This window comes from Erpetoichthys calabaricus, chromosome 4, assembly GCF_900747795.2.
Source record: "Erpetoichthys calabaricus chromosome 4, fErpCal1.3, whole genome shotgun sequence".
Lineage (NCBI taxonomy): Eukaryota > Metazoa > Chordata > Cladistia > Polypteriformes > Polypteridae > Erpetoichthys > Erpetoichthys calabaricus.
In genome coordinates, this window is record NC_041397.2 from 174,293,769 (window position 1) to 174,313,701 (window position 19,933).

The window sequence follows — 19,933 nt, forward strand, 5'->3', positions numbered from 1 at the left end:
ACCAGAAAAAAATCAAATACTTGCAAATACACTTTGAGGACTTCAATGAACCACTAAAGGATCTGCTCATCTGCCTCACAATATATAAGTATTAATTAGACTCCCTTATTTTTATCAATTGAAAGCAGATATTTATTTATTTAAAGAGTGTCTGTAAAAAGCCAAATGTCCCCTGGCGACAAATAAAGATCTATCTATCTATTACCATTCTGGTCCATGTGCATTGGGTTCTTTCTGAAGCAGAAATTATAACAGTGAGCCCGCTTTATTGCTTGATCAGCAGCGATTAGGAAGGTATCTCCTAAAATTTTTTTGAAAATTATGATTTTGACAACTGTGGTGGGTTGGCACCCTGCCCAGGATTGGTTCCTGCCTTGTGCCCTGTGTTGGCTGGGATTGGCTCCAGCAGACCCCTGTGACCCTGTGTTCGGATTCAGCGGATTTGGAAAATGGATGGATGGATGGATTTTGACAAGTGGTTTTATTAGAAAAAGATAACCATATAGTAAGTGAATCTTGGGACTGCTAGAAGGTACCATCAGGGCCTTTCTGTAAATAGATCATCAAGCAAGGTGGGAATGCAACAAAGTGTGCTGGTATACTGCTGCGTATAAAACCTCAAATTAACGTTCTCTGATGTGGCTGTAAGTAGAATAACTTAGATGAGAAAATGATTTACTATATTAAAACTTTTGACTGAAATGCTTTCTATTTTTTTTTTATTAAGACTTGATCATGATAGTTAACAAGCATTCAAATATTTTTGTATGAGAATATGTGGAAAGGAGACAGATAAGAGTTCCCATTAAAAATTCAAAGTTTGAATGAATGTGACATAAAGATACATTGGCTATAATTGTATTCCTATTATGGTATGCATGAATTTCATGTTTAGTGATAAATTACTGTATAATTTTTATTAGAAGCCAACACAGGCACAATATGAGAAGAGTAAACGCAGGTGAAATGTATTTGGGGATTATAGGGTTTATTAATATTCAGGTTTGACATACAGAGATAAATTACGATTGCAGAGACAGTTTCTGCCTAATAGTTCTGGGATTTTCATGGTGCCTTATTTTAAAAATGTGAATGTTTTTCCTCTGTATGTTAAAGCGTCTTCCATAGTTGCTTTATTTTTTGCTTGTGCAAAGGCTTAGGTAGGTTGACTGGTATCCCTAAACTGGTCTGGAGTGAGCATTTGTGAGTGTGTGCTGAAGTCTGGCCTGTCATGTGCTCTGTCCAGTGTTGTTTCCTGACTAATACCTGATTCTGAAAAATGACTTAAAAGACACCCCTGTCTAATCATCTTGTGGGAATACACATGTCATTCCCTATATTTAGGATAATTTAGGCAAATCCAACAGCCTACCTTCCTAATAAAACCAAACATTATCAAGGCAAATAAAGCATAGCATTGCACACTTTACCTGAAGGCCAATAGAAAAATTTCATGTACAACATGGCAGTGACAAAAATCTGATTTTGTCTTTATTAATCAGTTCAATCAATAGTTTAAAAATATTCTATACTTAAGATTTTGTCACATACCTATTTTCAACTATGTTATATAACTTGGAATGCCATAATGATTTTCAACAGCAATCAGCAGTTATAGTTGAAGAAGAAGAAGGAAGACTTGATGCTGAGAGCAACTATGAACTCAAAGATCTAGTGAGATGGAACAACACAAAAAGATCTGATAGAATCACAAGAGACAATGACAAATCCTTGAAAGAAGAAAGCTGCAATCATAATCTACAGAGACACAAGCTTCAAACCAAGCATTCTGAAGAAAACAGTACAGAAGAGAATTATAGTTTTAGCTCCAGCATTCCTGAATCTAGTAAGTCTACACTCCATTACTGAGTTTGCAAGATCATTACTGGTGCATGATTGATTGGATTTTCAGTCCATGTAGAATCCTGAAGTATTTTTGTTCCAGTAATGCCAATTATTATTTATTCTTTAATTTGTGTAAACCTAGATATGATTCACTAGGATTGTGATTCTTATATTTTTTCTTGTGATCAATCAGACAAAAGCCTATTTTTCAGAAAATGTGTTTACATATCAATGTACAATATATCTATATCTATATAGGATATATTTCAACTGGTACAGTTTTTCCAAAACTAAGTACTCATTAGCTTTATATGTGTTTGTTTTTTTGTGATGTGTGTAGGCTTCTCTTGCATCCTTCCTTGATGAAAACAGTGCCTGAGAAAATAAAATGTACAATTAAAATGATGAGAAATATAATTCTACACCAATAAGTTAATATATACAGTACCTACCCAAATATTTATTAAATATTTTAATACAGATTTATTAAATTTAAAGGTTTATAATCATGACGATCGAAGTGGGGTAGAGATGGATGCTGGACAGCATGTTGCTGTGAGTGCCTGTTGGTGAAAACATTAACTTTTCTTGTTTTTAGGCTTTTTTTTTTCCCCTTGCATAGGCAAACTTTCCTTAGCGAGCAGGGGCCGCAGGGTTCATACCCAAACCACTCTTGTTGTAGATCTGGCCTTACTGTTCATCCATTAATGACTCCACTCATGTACACACCAACATTCACAAAGGACTCCGTTTAGAATTGTCAGTTCACCTAACATGTACAGGTACATCTCTGGCAATGTGTGGAAAACTCAGACAGACACAGAGAGATCATGTAGATTCCACACGCAGATAATAATCAGGCATGGAATTTGAACTTGAAACACTCGATCTCTGTAGCTGCAATTATGAAATGCTGCATAACAATCTTACAGTAGTCAGGCTAGATGCAGATCTAGCAGGTCTAATAGATTTGGAGCTGCTGTTGCACCCACAATTTCAATTGAATGGCAAGGCAGTTAAATCACAAGCAAAGAAGTCTATGCCGTGATCCCAATATGACAGCTAGTACTGCTAGTACTGGACATAGTTTTTAGGAGGAACTTTTCATACTAAAACAGGAAAGGTAACAAACATGAAAAAAGTATGATCCAAACTGACTGTCCACACTGCTACATTTTCATTTAAAAGTACGGAGAATGTACATATACTGTGTGTATATATATATACAGTATAATATATATATGTTTTCAGTCATTTTATTATGGATGGAAATACTTTCATAAAAATGCTAGTGTGGACAGAGACCAGTTTCATTTAAAAATGGTGGTTTTAAAGGAAAATGTAGCAGTGTAGATGTAGCCTATGCCACAATGTCACAAAGTGGCAGTCACCATTCAAAACATCTATATACCAGTAAAAAGTGAATATCTGTGTTTGTGTTAAAAGAGAACACTTAAAGCACAGGAGTACATAATGGTGATGTACAAGTACTGTATGTATCAATATTACTAAACTAGACAAATTAATGTGTGAAAAAAAATGCATACTATTCTCATTTGGAGAGACTCAGCATGTTGGCAGGAATAAATGTACCCTATCAACCTTCCGCCAATATGGGATTTAAGCAAATTTAAACCATTACATTTATTACACCCATTAGAATGTATTTTTTACACAAGACTTCCTACCAGCATTGCCTCTACACCTGAACATTTTCAGAGTAGAATGGTATCAGAAGTCTTATAGGGTCTTGATAAATGATACTCTTTTCGATGACAGAACATCCAAGCAGCATGATGCACATCTGCATAAGGTACTGCAGGAAAGCCAAAAAGCCAGCATCATTTTTAACACCAAAAAAAGAATGCCACATAATTTCACCCACAGAATTAGGCATGATCTTAGTTACAAACTGTGGCTGCATTCATAATGCAGGAGTGCTGAAGTGTTACTGAAGATGTTTCCTTGAAATAGTTATTCAACTTAGAAATTTCATTTCACAGCTAGCTTAAAAGCATAAACTGCTTGGAGATCTAATCACATAGAAAATGCACTGGGTCAGGATTAGACTAAGAAAAGACTTTTAAATCTCTGAAGCCACATTTGTTTTCTGTATAACTTGTGGCTGCATTTGCCCCATTTTATGTTTGCTGTTAAAAAGTTCATTTGTTATGTTGTGGCAAAGTAGAGTTGAACTCCTGTATCACACTAAGTGGGTTTTAATCCTACTGCTTTACTTCCTTCAGTATTAAAAGCTGTCATTTAATTGATTTTAACACTGTGACATACCTTGACCATTGTTTCATTTTGAAAAGATATTGCTTTTTTCTGTTTTTATGCTGCTCCTTTTGTTAGTGTTCTGTTTTTGTTTGACCACATAATTCATTTTCTGTTCCTGCTATGTTGCATGTTCTCATTTTGTTTGCGGACTTGTCATTTTGCTTGTGTGCTTCTCTCCTGCATTTATTGTTTCTGATTTTTTTTGGTTGTTTTTAATATGTATCAGGATTTTGTTTCTATTTTTGGTTTTGTGTTTCTTGATTTCATGCTGAACAATTTGAAAAGATTCTATATATATCTCCAATGATATTATCACTGAGATATTACCATTTAAAAAATGAAACAGATACAGTCACTGTTCTGGAGAAATAGGCCACTACTGTAACTGCCTACCAGCAATGGACATTGAAGAGTATAAGTTTGTGCTGGGCTTTCTAATTAAACAACAAAATCCTTTTAGCGTTGGATTTGTAGGCTGCCAATATCACTTGCGTGTTTCATATAGGAAGGAAAAAAATATCTTGGAAATAAAGAATGATATCATAGTATGCTACTGAGGAGAGAAAGAGAATAGAGTAGGCTAGAAACAATTTTTAATTATTATTACCCATATTTTAAATAAATGTTAAAAATGTAAATATGTACAAATGACTAATAAACAGAGGTGCATTATCCAGAGCAAAGTCTAATTAGTACAGCCACACAGCACACATTGTCAAGAAACAAATAAAATCTGCTTGTTGTACCCAAGAAGTTGACTTTTTAGCTGCAGACCGCATCTATGTGACATCACAATTTGGTTTTCATCTTGGGTTTTTGAAAACAAATCAAAATATCCCCTTCCTCTGTATACTCTCCTGTATTTCCTCATTCCACCACCAGGTTTCCTTTTTCTCCTTCCTCTGTCCAGATATCACGCCAAGCACCCTTCTTGCTGTCACCCTTACTACATCTGCTGTAGTTTCCCAGCTGTCTGGCAACTCTTCACTACCACCCAGTGCCTTTCTCACCTTCTCCCTAAACTCAACCTTGCAGTCCTCCTTTTTCAACTTCCACCATGTGATCCTTGGCTCTGCCCTCACTCTTTTCCTCTTCTTGATCTCCAATGCCATCCTACAGACCACCATCCTATGCTGCTTAACTACACTTTCCCCTGCCACCACTTTGCAGTCTTCAATCTCCTTCAGATAAACTCTTCTGCATAGTACGAGGGGGGACCCAAAAATAACCGAAAATAAATAAATAACCTAACAACAACAAAATTCTGGTTATTTTTGGGTCCCCCCTCGTATGTCATCTACCTCTGTGCATCTTCCTCCACTCTTGTAAGTCACCCTATGTTCCTCCCTCTTCTTAAAATACGTATTCACTACAGCCATGTCCAACCTTTTGCCAAAATCCACTATCCTCTGAACTTCTTCATTCCTCTCCTTGAAACCATACCTACCCATCACCTCCTTGTCTCCACTGTTCCCTTCACCAACATGCCCATTGAAATCCACTCCAATCACCACTTTCTGTCCCTTGGATACACTGTTCATCACTTCATCCAACTCACTCCAAAAATCTTCTTTCTCACCCATTGCACACCCAACTTGTGGTGCATATGCACTAACAACATTCATCATCACACCTCCAGTTTCCAGCTTCATAATCATTACTCTGTCTGACACTCTTTTCACCTCCAAAACACTCTTGACATACTGTTCCTTCAGAATAACTCCTACCCCATTTCTCCTCCCATCCACACCATGACAGAACAATTTGAATCCACCTCCGATCTACCTGGCCTTACTCCCCTTCCATTTAGTCTCTTGCACGCACAATATATAAACCTTCCTTCTCCCCATCATATCAGCTAACTCTCTCCCCTTACCAGTCTTGCTGCCAACATTCAAAATTCCTACCCTCAGTTCCACTCTCTTTACCTTCCTCCTGCCTCCAGACATGTCTCCCCCCTCTTCTTCTCTATCATCTTCTTTGGCCAACTGTAGTCCAATTTCCACCAGCACCCTGTTGGCTAACAGTACTGGTGGCAGTCGTTGTTAACCCGGGGCTCGATTGATCTGGTATGGAAATTTGTATTGTTGTCCGCATATTGATTTGGCAAAATTTTACACCGCATGCCCTCCTTGACGTAACCCTCCCCATTTATCCGGGCTTGGGACCGGCACGAAGAAACACACTGGTTTGTGCATCCCCTGTGGCTGGGTTAAAATTACATGTGTTAGTAGACTATTTTAAATATGAGTTTTTTAACAGCACTTTACACATTAAAGTTAAAAATGGAGCACAAATAGGCTTGTGGTGGCTCAATAGCTTTCATACACAACAGACTGCAATTCAAGTGATGTGAAAATGATATTGATTGATGTGAGTTAATGGTGGAGGGTCCGTGACTGCTGTTCAATTTTTGTAAACATAGAATTTTTAAAATTATATCCAATAGAGTAGTATCTAATAATAATTAGCAATTGGAAAATATCCATCCATCCATCCATTTTCCAACCCGCTGAATCCGAACACAGGGTCACGGGGGTCTGCTGGAGCCAATCCCAGCCAACACAGGGCACAAGGCAGGGAACCAATCCCGGGCAGGGTGCCAACCCACCGCAGGACACACACAAACACCAAGCACACACTAGGGCCAATTTAGAATCGCCAATCCACCTAACCTGCATGTCTTTGGACTGTGGGAGGAAACCAGAGCGCCCGGAGGAAACCCATGCAGACACGGGGAGAACATGCAAACTCCACGCAGGGAGGACCCGGGAAGCGAACCCAGGTCCCCAGATCTCCCAACTGCGAGGCAGCAGCGCTACCCACTGCGCCACCGTGCCGCCTGGAAAATATCTATTAATACAAAATGAACAATACTATGATAAACTTAGTATCAATATTAACTTATGAAAGGAGAAAATGAACTGAAATAAGTTCCCTGTCTAGCTATTAATATTAATTAAAACCCACTCATCTGTCAAAATTCTATAAATAAGTGCGAACTTGGAAAGGAACTAATTTATTTTATAATGGGAATGCAAATGGTAGACGATGGGTAAGAACATCAGGTGCTTGCCGCATTTGTTAGAGTTTATCTGGGACTAAAACTGAAACAGTAAACTAAATGTGAATTTCCCCTTGGGATTAATAAAGTATCTATCTATCTATCTATCTATCTATCTATCTATCTATCTATCTATCTATCTATCTATCTATCTATCTATCTATCTATCTATCTATCTATCTATCTATCTATCTATCTAATTCCTAGTTTATGTCACACAGAACGTTTCTCCATTTTAAGATGGACAAGTTTGCAAACTCACCAATGCTTTCCAGTGGGAAATTTTAAAACTTCATAAAGTGCAGTCTGTTCAAGATATCTGAACAAAAATTGAACTGTCTTGACAAATTTCTTTGAAAAATAAGTATTCCAAATCTCAACAAAATTGGTGTGTGGGTGGCAAAGTTGCTTCATGTGAACAGACAAACAGCCAGACAGGGGTATTTCCAATATGTGCTTTGTGCACTATGTGAAAACTCACCTAAAAATGACTGAAAACTCAATTAAAAGGGAGGAAACCTGTTCACAATAAAAATTATTGTTGCTTCAAACCATAGTTATGCAATTTAAGGAAAAACCATATAAGAAGGAAATAGATTCTTCAGTGTGAAAAGAGAACACTTCAATTTAAAAGTGACTGAACGTTGCACCCAGGACAATGTACAACTATACTGCCACCTTTGGATTATTATTATTATTAGTTACCATTTAAGGTTCATTAGACCTTTGAGGTTTTTATCCATAAGACCTGATTGTTCATATAAGGTGGAAGTTAATAATAGTAAAAACAAATAAATAACAAATCAGAGCACTGACCTATATACATTGTGTTGAAAGAGTATGTATTAATCTTATATTGATGATCTGGGTCTAGATTAATGAAGGAAAGGTCATACATGTGAGGTAAGCAAAATCCATGGAAATTAACTGAGACAACATCAAAATCAAAACAATCAAAATCCATAAATTAAGGATGAAGAAAGAAAGAAGTCAGACATTGCAGAACTGAAAAATAATAAATTCTTTAAATTAAGAATTAGGAAAATAGGTAAAGTTGACTTTCCATTGTAGTGTGAGGCTCCTTATAAAGTATCTTCTTTAAACAGACATGAAAATATAATAAAGTGAATACGGAAGATGAATAGGGACAAGGGCAACAACAAAAACCTGAAGTTGTATTAGACTGTAGTATAGCTGCATTTCAGTGAAGAAACAAACTAAAGCATGGACACCTAGGGTGACTGAATTTGACTTTCTTATGGCATGACTCATGGCTTCTTGTATGTCTAAGATTAAAATTATAGAAACAGTTTTACACATTAAATAGTAGAAAATCAATATTGTAAGCTTCCTTTTATTCTGAAAACTGTTGGAAATTTCAAGTCACCTAACAAAGGATTGATAACCAGCAACTAGGCCAATGGGAAAAAAAGAAAGTAAATAAAAATACATTCTCATTCTTAGAAAATGAGAAATATTTGCAACACACAAATGCTTGAAAGGAAGGTGTCAAAGGTCCTGAAAATCTGCTTTAATCAGTTTGAAACATATGCAGTGCCCAAAAACACATACTGGACACCTCTTGGAATAAGAAGTACTTTGGTTGTATATTTTTCACTAACACCTTTACCCAATATCACTTACAGGATCAGGATAAAATACAAGTGTTAACATTTGGATGGTAAATATGCTAAGGGTCACTCAAGGGAGTAGTTGAACTGAAAACCCTGTGATGTAGAGTGTAGAGCTTTACCCTTTATACCAAATTACATAAAAATACCTTAGCAGTGAGCAAACTATTGAGCATCTTGTGAATAAACTTCAACATCTAGTCAAACAACTGTAAATGCACTCAGCAGATGGTCAGTGCATTTTCAACAAGAAAGAGAATACAAGTAATTGGCCACAGATTAGGCCTAATACTGGACAAATTACTAGGTACAGCAGGTCTATTTAAAGTAGAGTAAGTGTGACTGTGAGTGTGTGTGACCGTGACCATGCCCTTGGCCGACACCTTGCACAGAATCTCCAGTGATAAGCTCCTGCACTCATTATTACAAAGCAGAACGAGTGTGTTAATAAAATGATTGTATGAAGAAGCATTTAATGAGCATGCTCCACAGATCCATTCCTTCTTCTGTGCAACTTCAGTTTCAGTAAGTGCATCTAAGAGAACTGTGCTTTGTACTGCCAGTAGTATATAATAAAAAGCCAGCACAGAATGTTGCATTTCCCCCATACACTTGATATTTTGAGCATGCCATCATGATCAGTTGCTCCTCTTGAAATTCATTATATTGTCAGTTTTTGTGTATATTTATGTAATTACATTTCTTTTATGAGAAACAATGTAAACAGTGTAAACATTCTCACACATGTTATAATCAAATATATTTGGTTGTTAACCACTGATAATAACATATCAATTTTAAAATAAACTTAGATACTATATACTGCAAAAAGAAATAGGAAAAATGAAGACATAGTTCATCTGGTTTGGTGGCTATGCAGCCTTGGCTAGCTAACACCATCTGTCTGGTGCACATGATAGTTTTTGGTCTGCTGATATGTGTCCTCAATGCTGTGATAATGGGGTTAATGGCCCTCCATAAAATGAAGTATGCCGGAAGGTCACAGGAGCTGGAATGCATGCTAAAATCTTCCAGTGAGGCTCAGAACTTTGGTTTGCACCTGTATGTTCTACACCTGCAGGACATTTCAAATTACACCCCTGAACAAAAATTTAATATTTCTGTGTAAAAATAAAAAAGCAACTGTGCTAATACATACTCATTTTCTGCTCACTACACAAAACTTCAGTCACTGATTTAATGAAGTATTCTTCAAATAAAGCAATCATGCAACCTAGCTTATGTTCTTTGTATGTTAGACATTTAAGAAGTATCACATTTTCCACCACAATAAAAGGATAATGTCTGTGTGTCTGTCCAATTGCTATATCTCTGTCACTCCAACAGGTGGCGCATTGCAAACATTTTTAGTAATAAAATGTATTCTTCTTCTTCATTCGACTTCGTTCCACAGTGGATCATCTTTTTCCATATCTTCCTGGCAGTTGTTTTTTCAATAGATGACACATCACAAACATTAACACTGCTTTTACAAATCCCATACCAAACAGAGGCATACTTGGTGCGCTGAAAATGTTAACACAGAGGTCTGCGTTGATGACATAGATTTCAACCCATCTTAGATGATCAACCATAAATAAGCTTAGAATTGTTTGTATCATGGCAGGAAATCTATGATGGGCAGCAGCAACAAAAGGACCCTTGAGTCTCAAGCAGAGTAGACTGCATGGAGACCTAATACAGGTATTTAAAATCCTCAAAGGCATTGATAAAGTAGATTCTGCAGCATTTTTTCAGCTTAAGTGTGAATCACTTACTTGAGGACCTCAGTGGAAATTAAGGGAAAGTGCAGTTAAAACTGAAGTCAGGAAGCACTTCTTTGCCCATGACTCTGCAACAAACTACTGAGACATGTAGTTTAAGCAGAAACCTTAACAACCTTTAAGAAAAATCTGCATGAACTATTGGGACAGCTTAGCTATTAGCTAAACAAACAGGCTTGATGGACTGAATGGTCTCCTTTCGTTAGTCAAATTTCTTATGTTGTTTTGTTCCAGTGAAATTGTGGGTAAATAATATCTGAATGCATCTTGCAGCATAAACCATATTACACTGTTCTGAGTGACCTACGCAGACAAGATAGCTTAGAGTCTGCCTTGATTGAAGGGCTTCAGGATTTGCTGTTTCACAGTATAGTAGACTATTCATAGCTTTATTAATACACATTTATGCATTTAACGCTGGTCAAGTTTTCTGCAGATATGTGTGCTTCAGCTCTTAATGAATTTCACATTTTCAGTATGATATTGAAATATATTTATAACATGAAATTTTAAATTGCATGTTTTATTTTTTGTGTTCAGATCCTTGCAGCTCTGGTAAATCACATCAGCAAGAATTTCGCACTAAGAGCCTTTCTTACCTATCCAGTGACTCGGGTTCCTTTCAAACTCAGTGTTCATTGACTTTATGACTAAAAGGTGTCTATTATGACTAACTTAAAATTATAAAATAAAGAAAGCTTGATGGACTTGCGCTCCACTTAGGGTTGATTCCCACCTAATGCTCAATGGGGTTTAAAAAGGATATACTGATAATGAAATGATACCCATTTAAAAATTGCAGTTGGGTAGTTAAATATTTACAGTCTTTGCACATAATATACAAATTAATATATCAATTACTTTATCCATTGTCTGCACAGACATATTTGGTTGTAGTGTTGTAAGGGGCCTGAGCCCAGGCTGGCAGTTTCTGCTACAGAACATCAACCAATCCCAGGCAGGATGCCAGCCCATTACAGGGCATATCCACCCTTGCACCCCTTACTGCTAGTTTAAAGCTGCCAGTCAAACTAACCTGTGTGTGTTTTAGGTGAGAAAGAATGCTAGCGTTCCCAAAGAGAACCTCATACACACAGGGAAGGACATACAAATCCTAAACAAACAGTCATTTGAAACTGCAAAGGTGTGCCGCTATATCTGAAATACAGTATTGTTTTTACTTAGAAGCTGAAAAAAAGTTCTCATATTTTTCTGGCTCTTTAATATTGTAATTAATAATTTGGAAGAAATAGACAAACCCAAACTAAATACTTTATATCTTCACAACATGTTAATTGTTATGCTAATGTATTAATTACCTTTTTATTTATCCAATGTGATATGTACAACAACAATTTTTAACACTGCCTGTATTATGAAATTGTATTTTTTTTCCTGGAAAAGCATTCAGTTTAGAGAGTGTGATTGTCCTCTGTCTATGGTTTCTTCCAACATCACCAAAACTCGAATGGTGGGTTAACAGGGGGGCTCACAGTTGGCCCCCTGTGGATGGTTGTTGCTATGTTTGTGAAGGCGCATATGCTGAATAGACACCAAAAAATGAACGGATTTTCAATGGAGAATTTCCTAATTTGTTAATACCTAAAAAAAGTGAACATTTTATTTGATACCTCAAATTAGAGTTTAAAAAACTTTATATACTTTATACAGTACACCATTGTATTAAGACAGCAAAATAAAAATGAAATGACAGTCTTGGCTTTTATTTTAAAAGCATTGTTTTCTCTTTATTCCATTTCTAGAGCCTGCTGTGATATTAGCACTACTCACATTATTCAAACCATGTAGCATTTTAATGTCAGTCAGGATGTGAGTTTATTAAGCTTTACAGTACAAATTATGGTGCCATTTTGTGCACTCATTCAGTATTGGCCCTTGACACCAGCTAGCCTGCTGCTTGAAAAGAGATTGAAATGAAAAAAGTCTTTTCAGACATGGCTCACCATTGAACTATTTCTTTTTAGATAACAGCTCCATACGAAGTCATATAAGCAACAAGGAGTTGTTTGGGGAGGCAAGGATCTGGCATGGCAAAGATTATTGTAACTTCATTCTGAAAGACTGGGTGGAACTGAATAAACCTTTTGATGGTATGGTAATTCTTCTTGATATCTGTAAAGCTTTGCTATGAAACTAAAATAACTAAACCTTTTGGAATCTGGAAAGAGATTTGATATCTGTTGAGTCTCATAATTCCATTCGTAAAAGGATACCAGCTAGCTTCTAAGTCCTGCTAGCTGTAGTTATTTAGGTGAGTTTGTCCATTCAAAAAAGGAGATTACTTAGTGTGAAGAATACTGTATATAGTATAATATGGTTCTAACAACTTTTGCATAACATTAGGATGCAAATCAAATTAGAATAAAAGACAATGCATTCTTATTATACATTTTTTTAATTATTTAACATTTGACTTTTTTTTCAACATGAACTTAGGTGGTTTCACTCCATTCAGAATCACACTAACATAACAGCCATCAGGAGAAAAACACAAAACTTATTCCACATATATCTGTTCTCCAATCATTCATAAGAAAATACCCAATGTCAGTGGTCGTTTGTCTATGCCACCATAAAGGCCACATAAGGTGTCCATAGAAAGTGACTGTATGCCCACGCTCCAGTCCAAATCAACGACTTTGTAACTTAATAAACAAGACGCATTGGCTTTATGCATACCCTGCATGTTTCAGTCCGCAGACAGACTCTCATATAATAGTGTGACTGCTAGAGACCACACCAACCACCGACAAAAGAGAATGGTAGGTTTATAGGGTCGTTATTGCCATGTGTACAATATGCAACATGTCTTAACTCTCAGGCATCTTAATTAGTGAGTATAACTACCTTGAAACTTCTGTCTTCCATACCGGAAAAATCTTAGAAAACATTCGTCATAATCTAGCAGTGTAACAAATGATATACCTGTCTCTTTGACTTGTCACCTGATTAACACTCCAGTATACAAAATATATCAAAAAACGCTTTTTCTACATTATAGAAAAATGCAATTATTTATTAATTACTATTAATACAGAAGGGAGAATGGTAGTGCAGTGGTTAACACCACTCTCTCACTACTGGTCGTCTCATTCCGCTTACTAAAGATGGTGGCAGTCAGTATCTTAGTGTTTGAATGATTGCAGCCTCAACATTTCAAAGATAAAAGAAATGGCTTTCTTGGTGTTTATCAGAGTGATTGTAAAGCAGTTCAAATAGTTTTTTCAATGGAAAGTTTCTATTTCCAATTATTTGCCCTGTGGGCTCAGTTCCATTGTAAACAAATTAGGTGTCATTCCTTGGTTAAATCCGAACAACAACTAACAATCTTTCTTTCAGTAGACCTTTTTAAAGGTCTCTTTTGAGTCATTTGACCAGAAACAATGGTTTTAGTTTGACTCTTGTGAACCTCACAGGGTATATCATTTAGTCAGACAATTACCAGGCACCCTCCTATGTGTGGCTGCTTCATGCTGTCTTCTAGACCATCCCTAAGAGAAAGCGAAAACACATCATGAGGCATCCTGAGATCTTTGTACAAGCCCTAGCTTTCAGACCTTATAAGGAGGACAGCAAGCTGTTGCATATCTGAAAGGGTGCCAGGACAGCCTGATGGTTGCTAGATGCAGGGATTTGCCTTCTCCTTCATGAAGTTCAACCACCTTTTCAAAGATCCTCTTACACAGTGAAGATTTCCCTCTTATCCACAGTGGTCCATGATTACTAATTGATCTGCAATGCAGTCTGTTCTCACTTTACAAAATCAAGTAAACTAATCCCTTTATATCTGAGCAGACCACTGCAAACCCATAGTCACAACACTCACAACTAAAGCTGGCTTTACATATATACGATACAATAGGCCAAATAACATTTGCAGCAGGTAGGGTGACAAGTTGTCAAAAATTGTGCTAAAGTCTATTGTTCCTTTTTTTCATGATCAAATTTCTTATTGACATTGAGCAAAAAAATGCAGGATTAACAAAAATAAATGCAGAATAATAATGCCCACATTGTCAACAAGTGAACCAAAAAAAAGAAGCAATGAAAATAAAAACTGGATTTACGCCCACCGAAACCACCCACTTACCAAATCCGTGGTTTCATGTAGTTATTTTGGAATAAGTATTTTATGGCCCTTATCTTAGCGAAGGTAATAATAATAAAATATGATAAATCAATCTGCTCTCCTTACTCCCTCAATGCCCTTAGCGTATACCCAGTAAACCAGAGTGAATCGTGGCAGCAAGGCAGAATCTTTTAGACTGTAAAGCACTAGCTTATTGCAGAGAGGACATACTCATCCTCAGTTATGCAGAAGATAATTCACATTAATACTATATTAGATTAAAAATTGAAAGTCAATAGGCAAAACAATATAACATTTCAATTTTTGTTAAATCAAGAACTAGCATAACCAGGGCTAATATATAAACCCCTCACATACATGTATAAGATAAAATAAATCAGGGGTCATGCCGACTTATTTGTACTTGTCATCACATCCACTCCATAATTCAAGTTTACGAATAGCAAAACAGCTTGTGTTCAGTTGACAAAAGTAATAAATGTCCATAACTGTAAGAAATAAATGCTGTATTGCGAAGGGATCATGCCAGGTCATCTTACTGCTGATATGATTATTTTCTATATGGTCAAAAGTAGTTTAAAATTCAAAAAACATTTTTTTGTTCTCAACCATGTTAATTTGAATAGTTTCATCCATAAAATAAAGTCAGAAAGCTGTACCTGGCAGAATATTTCTTGGTGATAAATGGAGGTAGTCCTAAAGCAACTGGAAACTTCAAAGATAATGTGTAAACTTTATTTTACTTTTGATAGCATATTTGCAGCAGGCATTTTTATGGCCACTTCTTGTAAAACAGACACTTGTTGTTATGATTCTTGAACGTAACCAAAAACCTCCATAAATGCCCACTTAAGAGGAATATTACTGTTAAATCCCAGCTAGCAATAAGGACAAACATAGAATCTTTCTAAAATAAAAAGATTTTTTTTCTTACAAGAATGCTCTGGAAAAAAAGAGCAAGCTCCCAGGAGTACAAAAGGCAAAAGCAAGTTGCCTGAAATGTAAGGCAATCTGAGTGATCAAAGTCTCAATACAGAATCCAGAAACAAAGTCAAAAACAGAGCATGAAGTCAAAAATCCAATAATCACAGAAAGTACAGTAGAAATAAGAAAGACTCACCAACTCCAAAGTGCATCTGAATGAGCTGCTTATAGGACTGAGACAGTCCCTTGCAGTGATTGACTGGTGGCCCCACCTCTTGAGGAACCACCCACAAAACACAAGGAAAGCAATCGAGGCATACATAAATAGACAAAATGAAATACTAAGAATAATACAGATGATAAGACATCAAAATAATACAAACAAAAGAATCAAACAATGAACAGAAGAAGACAAGCATCTGAACACCAGCCATGGGAGGAACTCTAGCTGAAATATAATGTTTTTGTTCATCAAAACTTAAGTTCCTGTGAACAAGTTTTGTTTAAAATTAAAAGAGTTCATAGACTGTAATAACCAAATTTGATCTTGATCAGTTGGTAAAGCTGTTTCTGCCACAGACATGAAAAGAAAATCAACAGTAATATACAGGCACATCACCATACAGTATATACACCTCAGTAAAATAATCAAATTGTGTTCAGTGTGGAAAACACAAACCTTAACATTTTGAACCAATTGCAGTTCGTTTTTCTGTGCTACAAAATGGTATATTTAATCTTGGAAAGTACAAACCTTAATGCAGTAGTTTTACAGTTATTCAGCATTTTTTTTGAATTTTAGCTAAAATTATTACTGTTGATGAAATTACTTGAATGGTCTGCTTTCTCTCAAAGATTTTATTGATAGGTATAAAACTCCACGAATGCCATGGCATGACATTGGGGTGGTGGTACATGGCAAAGCAGCCAGAGATGTTGCAAGGCATTTTATTCAGCGCTGGAACTTCACCAAGGTAAGAAAACACAATGATATAATTTGACTGTTACATAGTATCACTGTGATGTGACAGGGTGGCTCAGTTTTTAAACCTTTTATTTTACAGCTATAATGAATGGAGCTTGAATCACATATTTTATAAGTTCTCACAGTATCCATGTGAATTTTCTTGAAGTACGTTTTGTTCCTTCCACATTTCAAAGGCATTTATTATTAGACTGACCATAAAGTAAGCCAGCATGGGGATGTTTGTGAGTGTGTCCTGCTTTGAACTAAAGTTTCACCTATAGGGTTGCATATTACCCTCTGACCAAAGTGGTCTGCATAGAAAAAAGCATTTTGTGACTCTAATGGATAAAGAGGGCAACAAAAATAGGTTGATAATCATATCACCATGTGGGGTAACATTTGTCATCCATCCATCCATTTTCCAACCCGCTGAATCCGAACACAGGGTCACGGGGGTCTGCTGGAGCCAATCCCAGCCAACACAGGGCACAAGGCAGGGAACCAATCCTGGGCAGGGTGCCAACCCACCGCAGGACACACACAAACACACCCACACACCAAGCACACACTAGGGCCAATTTAGAATCGCCAATCCACCTAACCTGCATGTCTTTGGACTGTGGGAGGAAACTGGAGTGCCCGGAGGAAACCCATGCAGACACGGGGAGAACATGCAAACTCCACGCAGGGAGGACCCGGGAAGCGAACCCAGGTCCCCAGGTCTCCCAACTGCGAGGCAGCAGCGCTACCCACTGCGCCACCATGTTGCCCTGGTAACATTTGTTGATTCCAAAAATGTAAAGCCCCAATTAGGGGAAACATTATTATCATCAGCATCATCATCATTACCAGTTTAATGGTCATTTTCCAGGTTTAACGCAGATTAGTCTGTTGCTTACAAATCGTTTTCTCCACCATCCTGACCCATCCTTTACATCAAGACCCATAGTTTTTATATAACCTGACATCACATCCTACCATATCTTTTTTGGCTTCCTTCAGGGGTACAACCCCTTTATCTACATCTTGGTGCACCTCTTTATTCAATCAATCAAGGCCTTTTACTCACCATGCCTAAAGCTACCTTCTTAGTATGTTTCTCCTCAGCATAGCACACCTCCATGCCAAGTCTTTCTCTTAAGGATTTATCTTTCTATTACCTCATTACACACCACACATCCAGCTTATCATCCTCATCACCGTTTTCAAGCTTTGCTTTATATTTCACTTTCATTGATGGCATCACACCCCAATAGAGCATACTACTCCACAAACACTTTTATAAATTTCACCCATCATTGTAAGAGATGTTCTTCTCAAAGTCACAATGGTGAACAACTCTGGATTCTCTCTCTGTTCACTCTGACATTCTCTTCTGTGACAACACCTCCGTCTGCATTCCTAAACAACACCAATGCCAATATCTAAATTTGCGCTTGCTATATCAGCATGCTGTAGTCTCCCACACACTTTCTACAAGCAAAAGTCACACTTACTGCCTACAGACTACTTTCATGCCACTACATCTTTTATTCAATTGGAGCACTGGAGTAGATTTCTGTCAGAACATTTAATATATATGCCACATGACCATGCACCCACCACTTCCATGCTTTCTGAACTTTCCTCTTCAACCATAAACTTGATCTTTCCTGCATGTACCTTGAGGTATTCTACATCCTAACTAGCTTTCCATTTCAGTATCTTGTGCTTCTATTTCACTTCACTTTTTGCTATTAAAACAAAATCATAGGCATACAAGATTTTGCATACCATTCCTTCATGCACTTCTCTTGTCATCTGCTTCATCACTATCATGAAAAGCAATGGTTTCAGAACCAATCTGTGGTGCTGCCCAACCTTACCCTGAAATCGTTCATTATTCCCTATCTGCTGTGCGGACCACTCTTTGTGCTCCCTCATTCATCGACATCACCACAGTCACTAACTATCCATCCACACATAACTTTCTCAATGCCCACCTCACCATCTCTCGTGACATCTTGTCAAATGCCTTCTGTGATCTGCGAATAATGTCACAGTCCCTCTTACTGTACATGTCATACAGGGCAGCAAAGGAGTTTGGCATCTGCCCTAAACATTTCTGCTTCTATAGGGGACAGCACTCTGGATTATTTTAAAGGTATAGGCTCCCCTTCTTTCAGAAACATTGTTATTCCCATTTGGCATAAAAACATGACATTGAAAATTAAAAATAAGAAATATTTAAAAATATATACTTTTTGGGTAGAACATTCATTTTAAAAGAGACTTAGTTATAACCATAGTAAACACACGTTGTTCTCCTTTTGTGTTGGGAGTGAATTGAAATAAAATATTTGCAAGCATTTCCTTTCCATGATTGGTTGCTGATTTATTTAGTGAAGAGTCAAAGGAAAAAGGTTTCAGTTAGAATGTTTGGAATTTCATCAGTCTATTCATTTTCTAAATGGGCTTAATATGCCTGCATTATCAGTCTGTTGCAATACATATAGAACACTGTAAAAAAAAAGTAAAAACAAAAGAATTATGGCTGTGTATTCACTGGAAGATTTAGATTTTTTGTGTGCTGTGATTTTTTCACGATTACTTTAGTTTCCATGGTAACTTGGCATAATGACAAATCAGTTACTTTCCTTAGCCCATAATCTAATTAGTAACAAACTGTAAAAAACATATCCCACAAAGCCCCAACACACCCTGCCCCTTATACCTGCATTATTATGAGGATATGCAAGCACTGCAAGGTAATGTCACAAGTAACATGTAAAGAAACGCTTTGATAATTTAACTCACTTTTATAAACTGGTTACCATACCTTGTTTAGGATAGACACGATTTACATGCTAATGTAAATCAAAGTATTTTGTGCATTTTTTTTTTCTTCAATATGCATGACTCAAGTTTTCAAAATACTGTTAGAACGCTACAAGCTCCCCTGCATGCAATGAATAGTTCATGTGATCTACAAGGCCTATGCCCCAATCAGAAGACACTTAAACTGATGTTAATAACAATCACATTATCTAAAATGTAAAGCAGGGCCATGACTGGCTAATATTTACTTTTAAAGTAAGGTGGCACACTGGCTATGTACTTTGTGCTGCAGAAGACTCCAGTGACCTGGAGTGAATGATTATGTCTTTGTGGATTTTCCAGTTTCTGCTCAAGCTCCAAAGAAGTTCATGCTATTTTAGATGCCATCTCCAAACTGAGGACATGTAGTATGTGCGCCTGAGATGCACTGTTGTCCTGCCCTGATTTAAAGTTTAACTGGTGCCAGATGCTCCCATGATATCTTAAGTTCAGGAATGGGAATGATATACA

At 36.8% G+C, this 19,933-nt stretch overlaps 1 protein-coding gene across 1 annotated transcript in view; it reads left to right on the plus strand.

Moving 5' to 3' along the window:
- Nucleotides 1-19,933, plus strand: part of si:ch211-168k14.2 (phospholipase D1) — a 208,137-nt gene that overhangs the window by 148,701 nt on the left and 39,503 nt on the right. The window contains exons 15-18 of the mRNA XM_051926630.1: nt 1,603-1,846; nt 11,145-11,249; nt 12,590-12,715; nt 16,495-16,613. Of these exons, the coding sequence (XP_051782590.1) occupies nt 1,603-1,846; nt 11,145-11,249; nt 12,590-12,715; nt 16,495-16,613 (594 nt within the window). The remainder of the gene's footprint in view (nt 1-1,602; nt 1,847-11,144; nt 11,250-12,589; nt 12,716-16,494; nt 16,614-19,933) is intronic.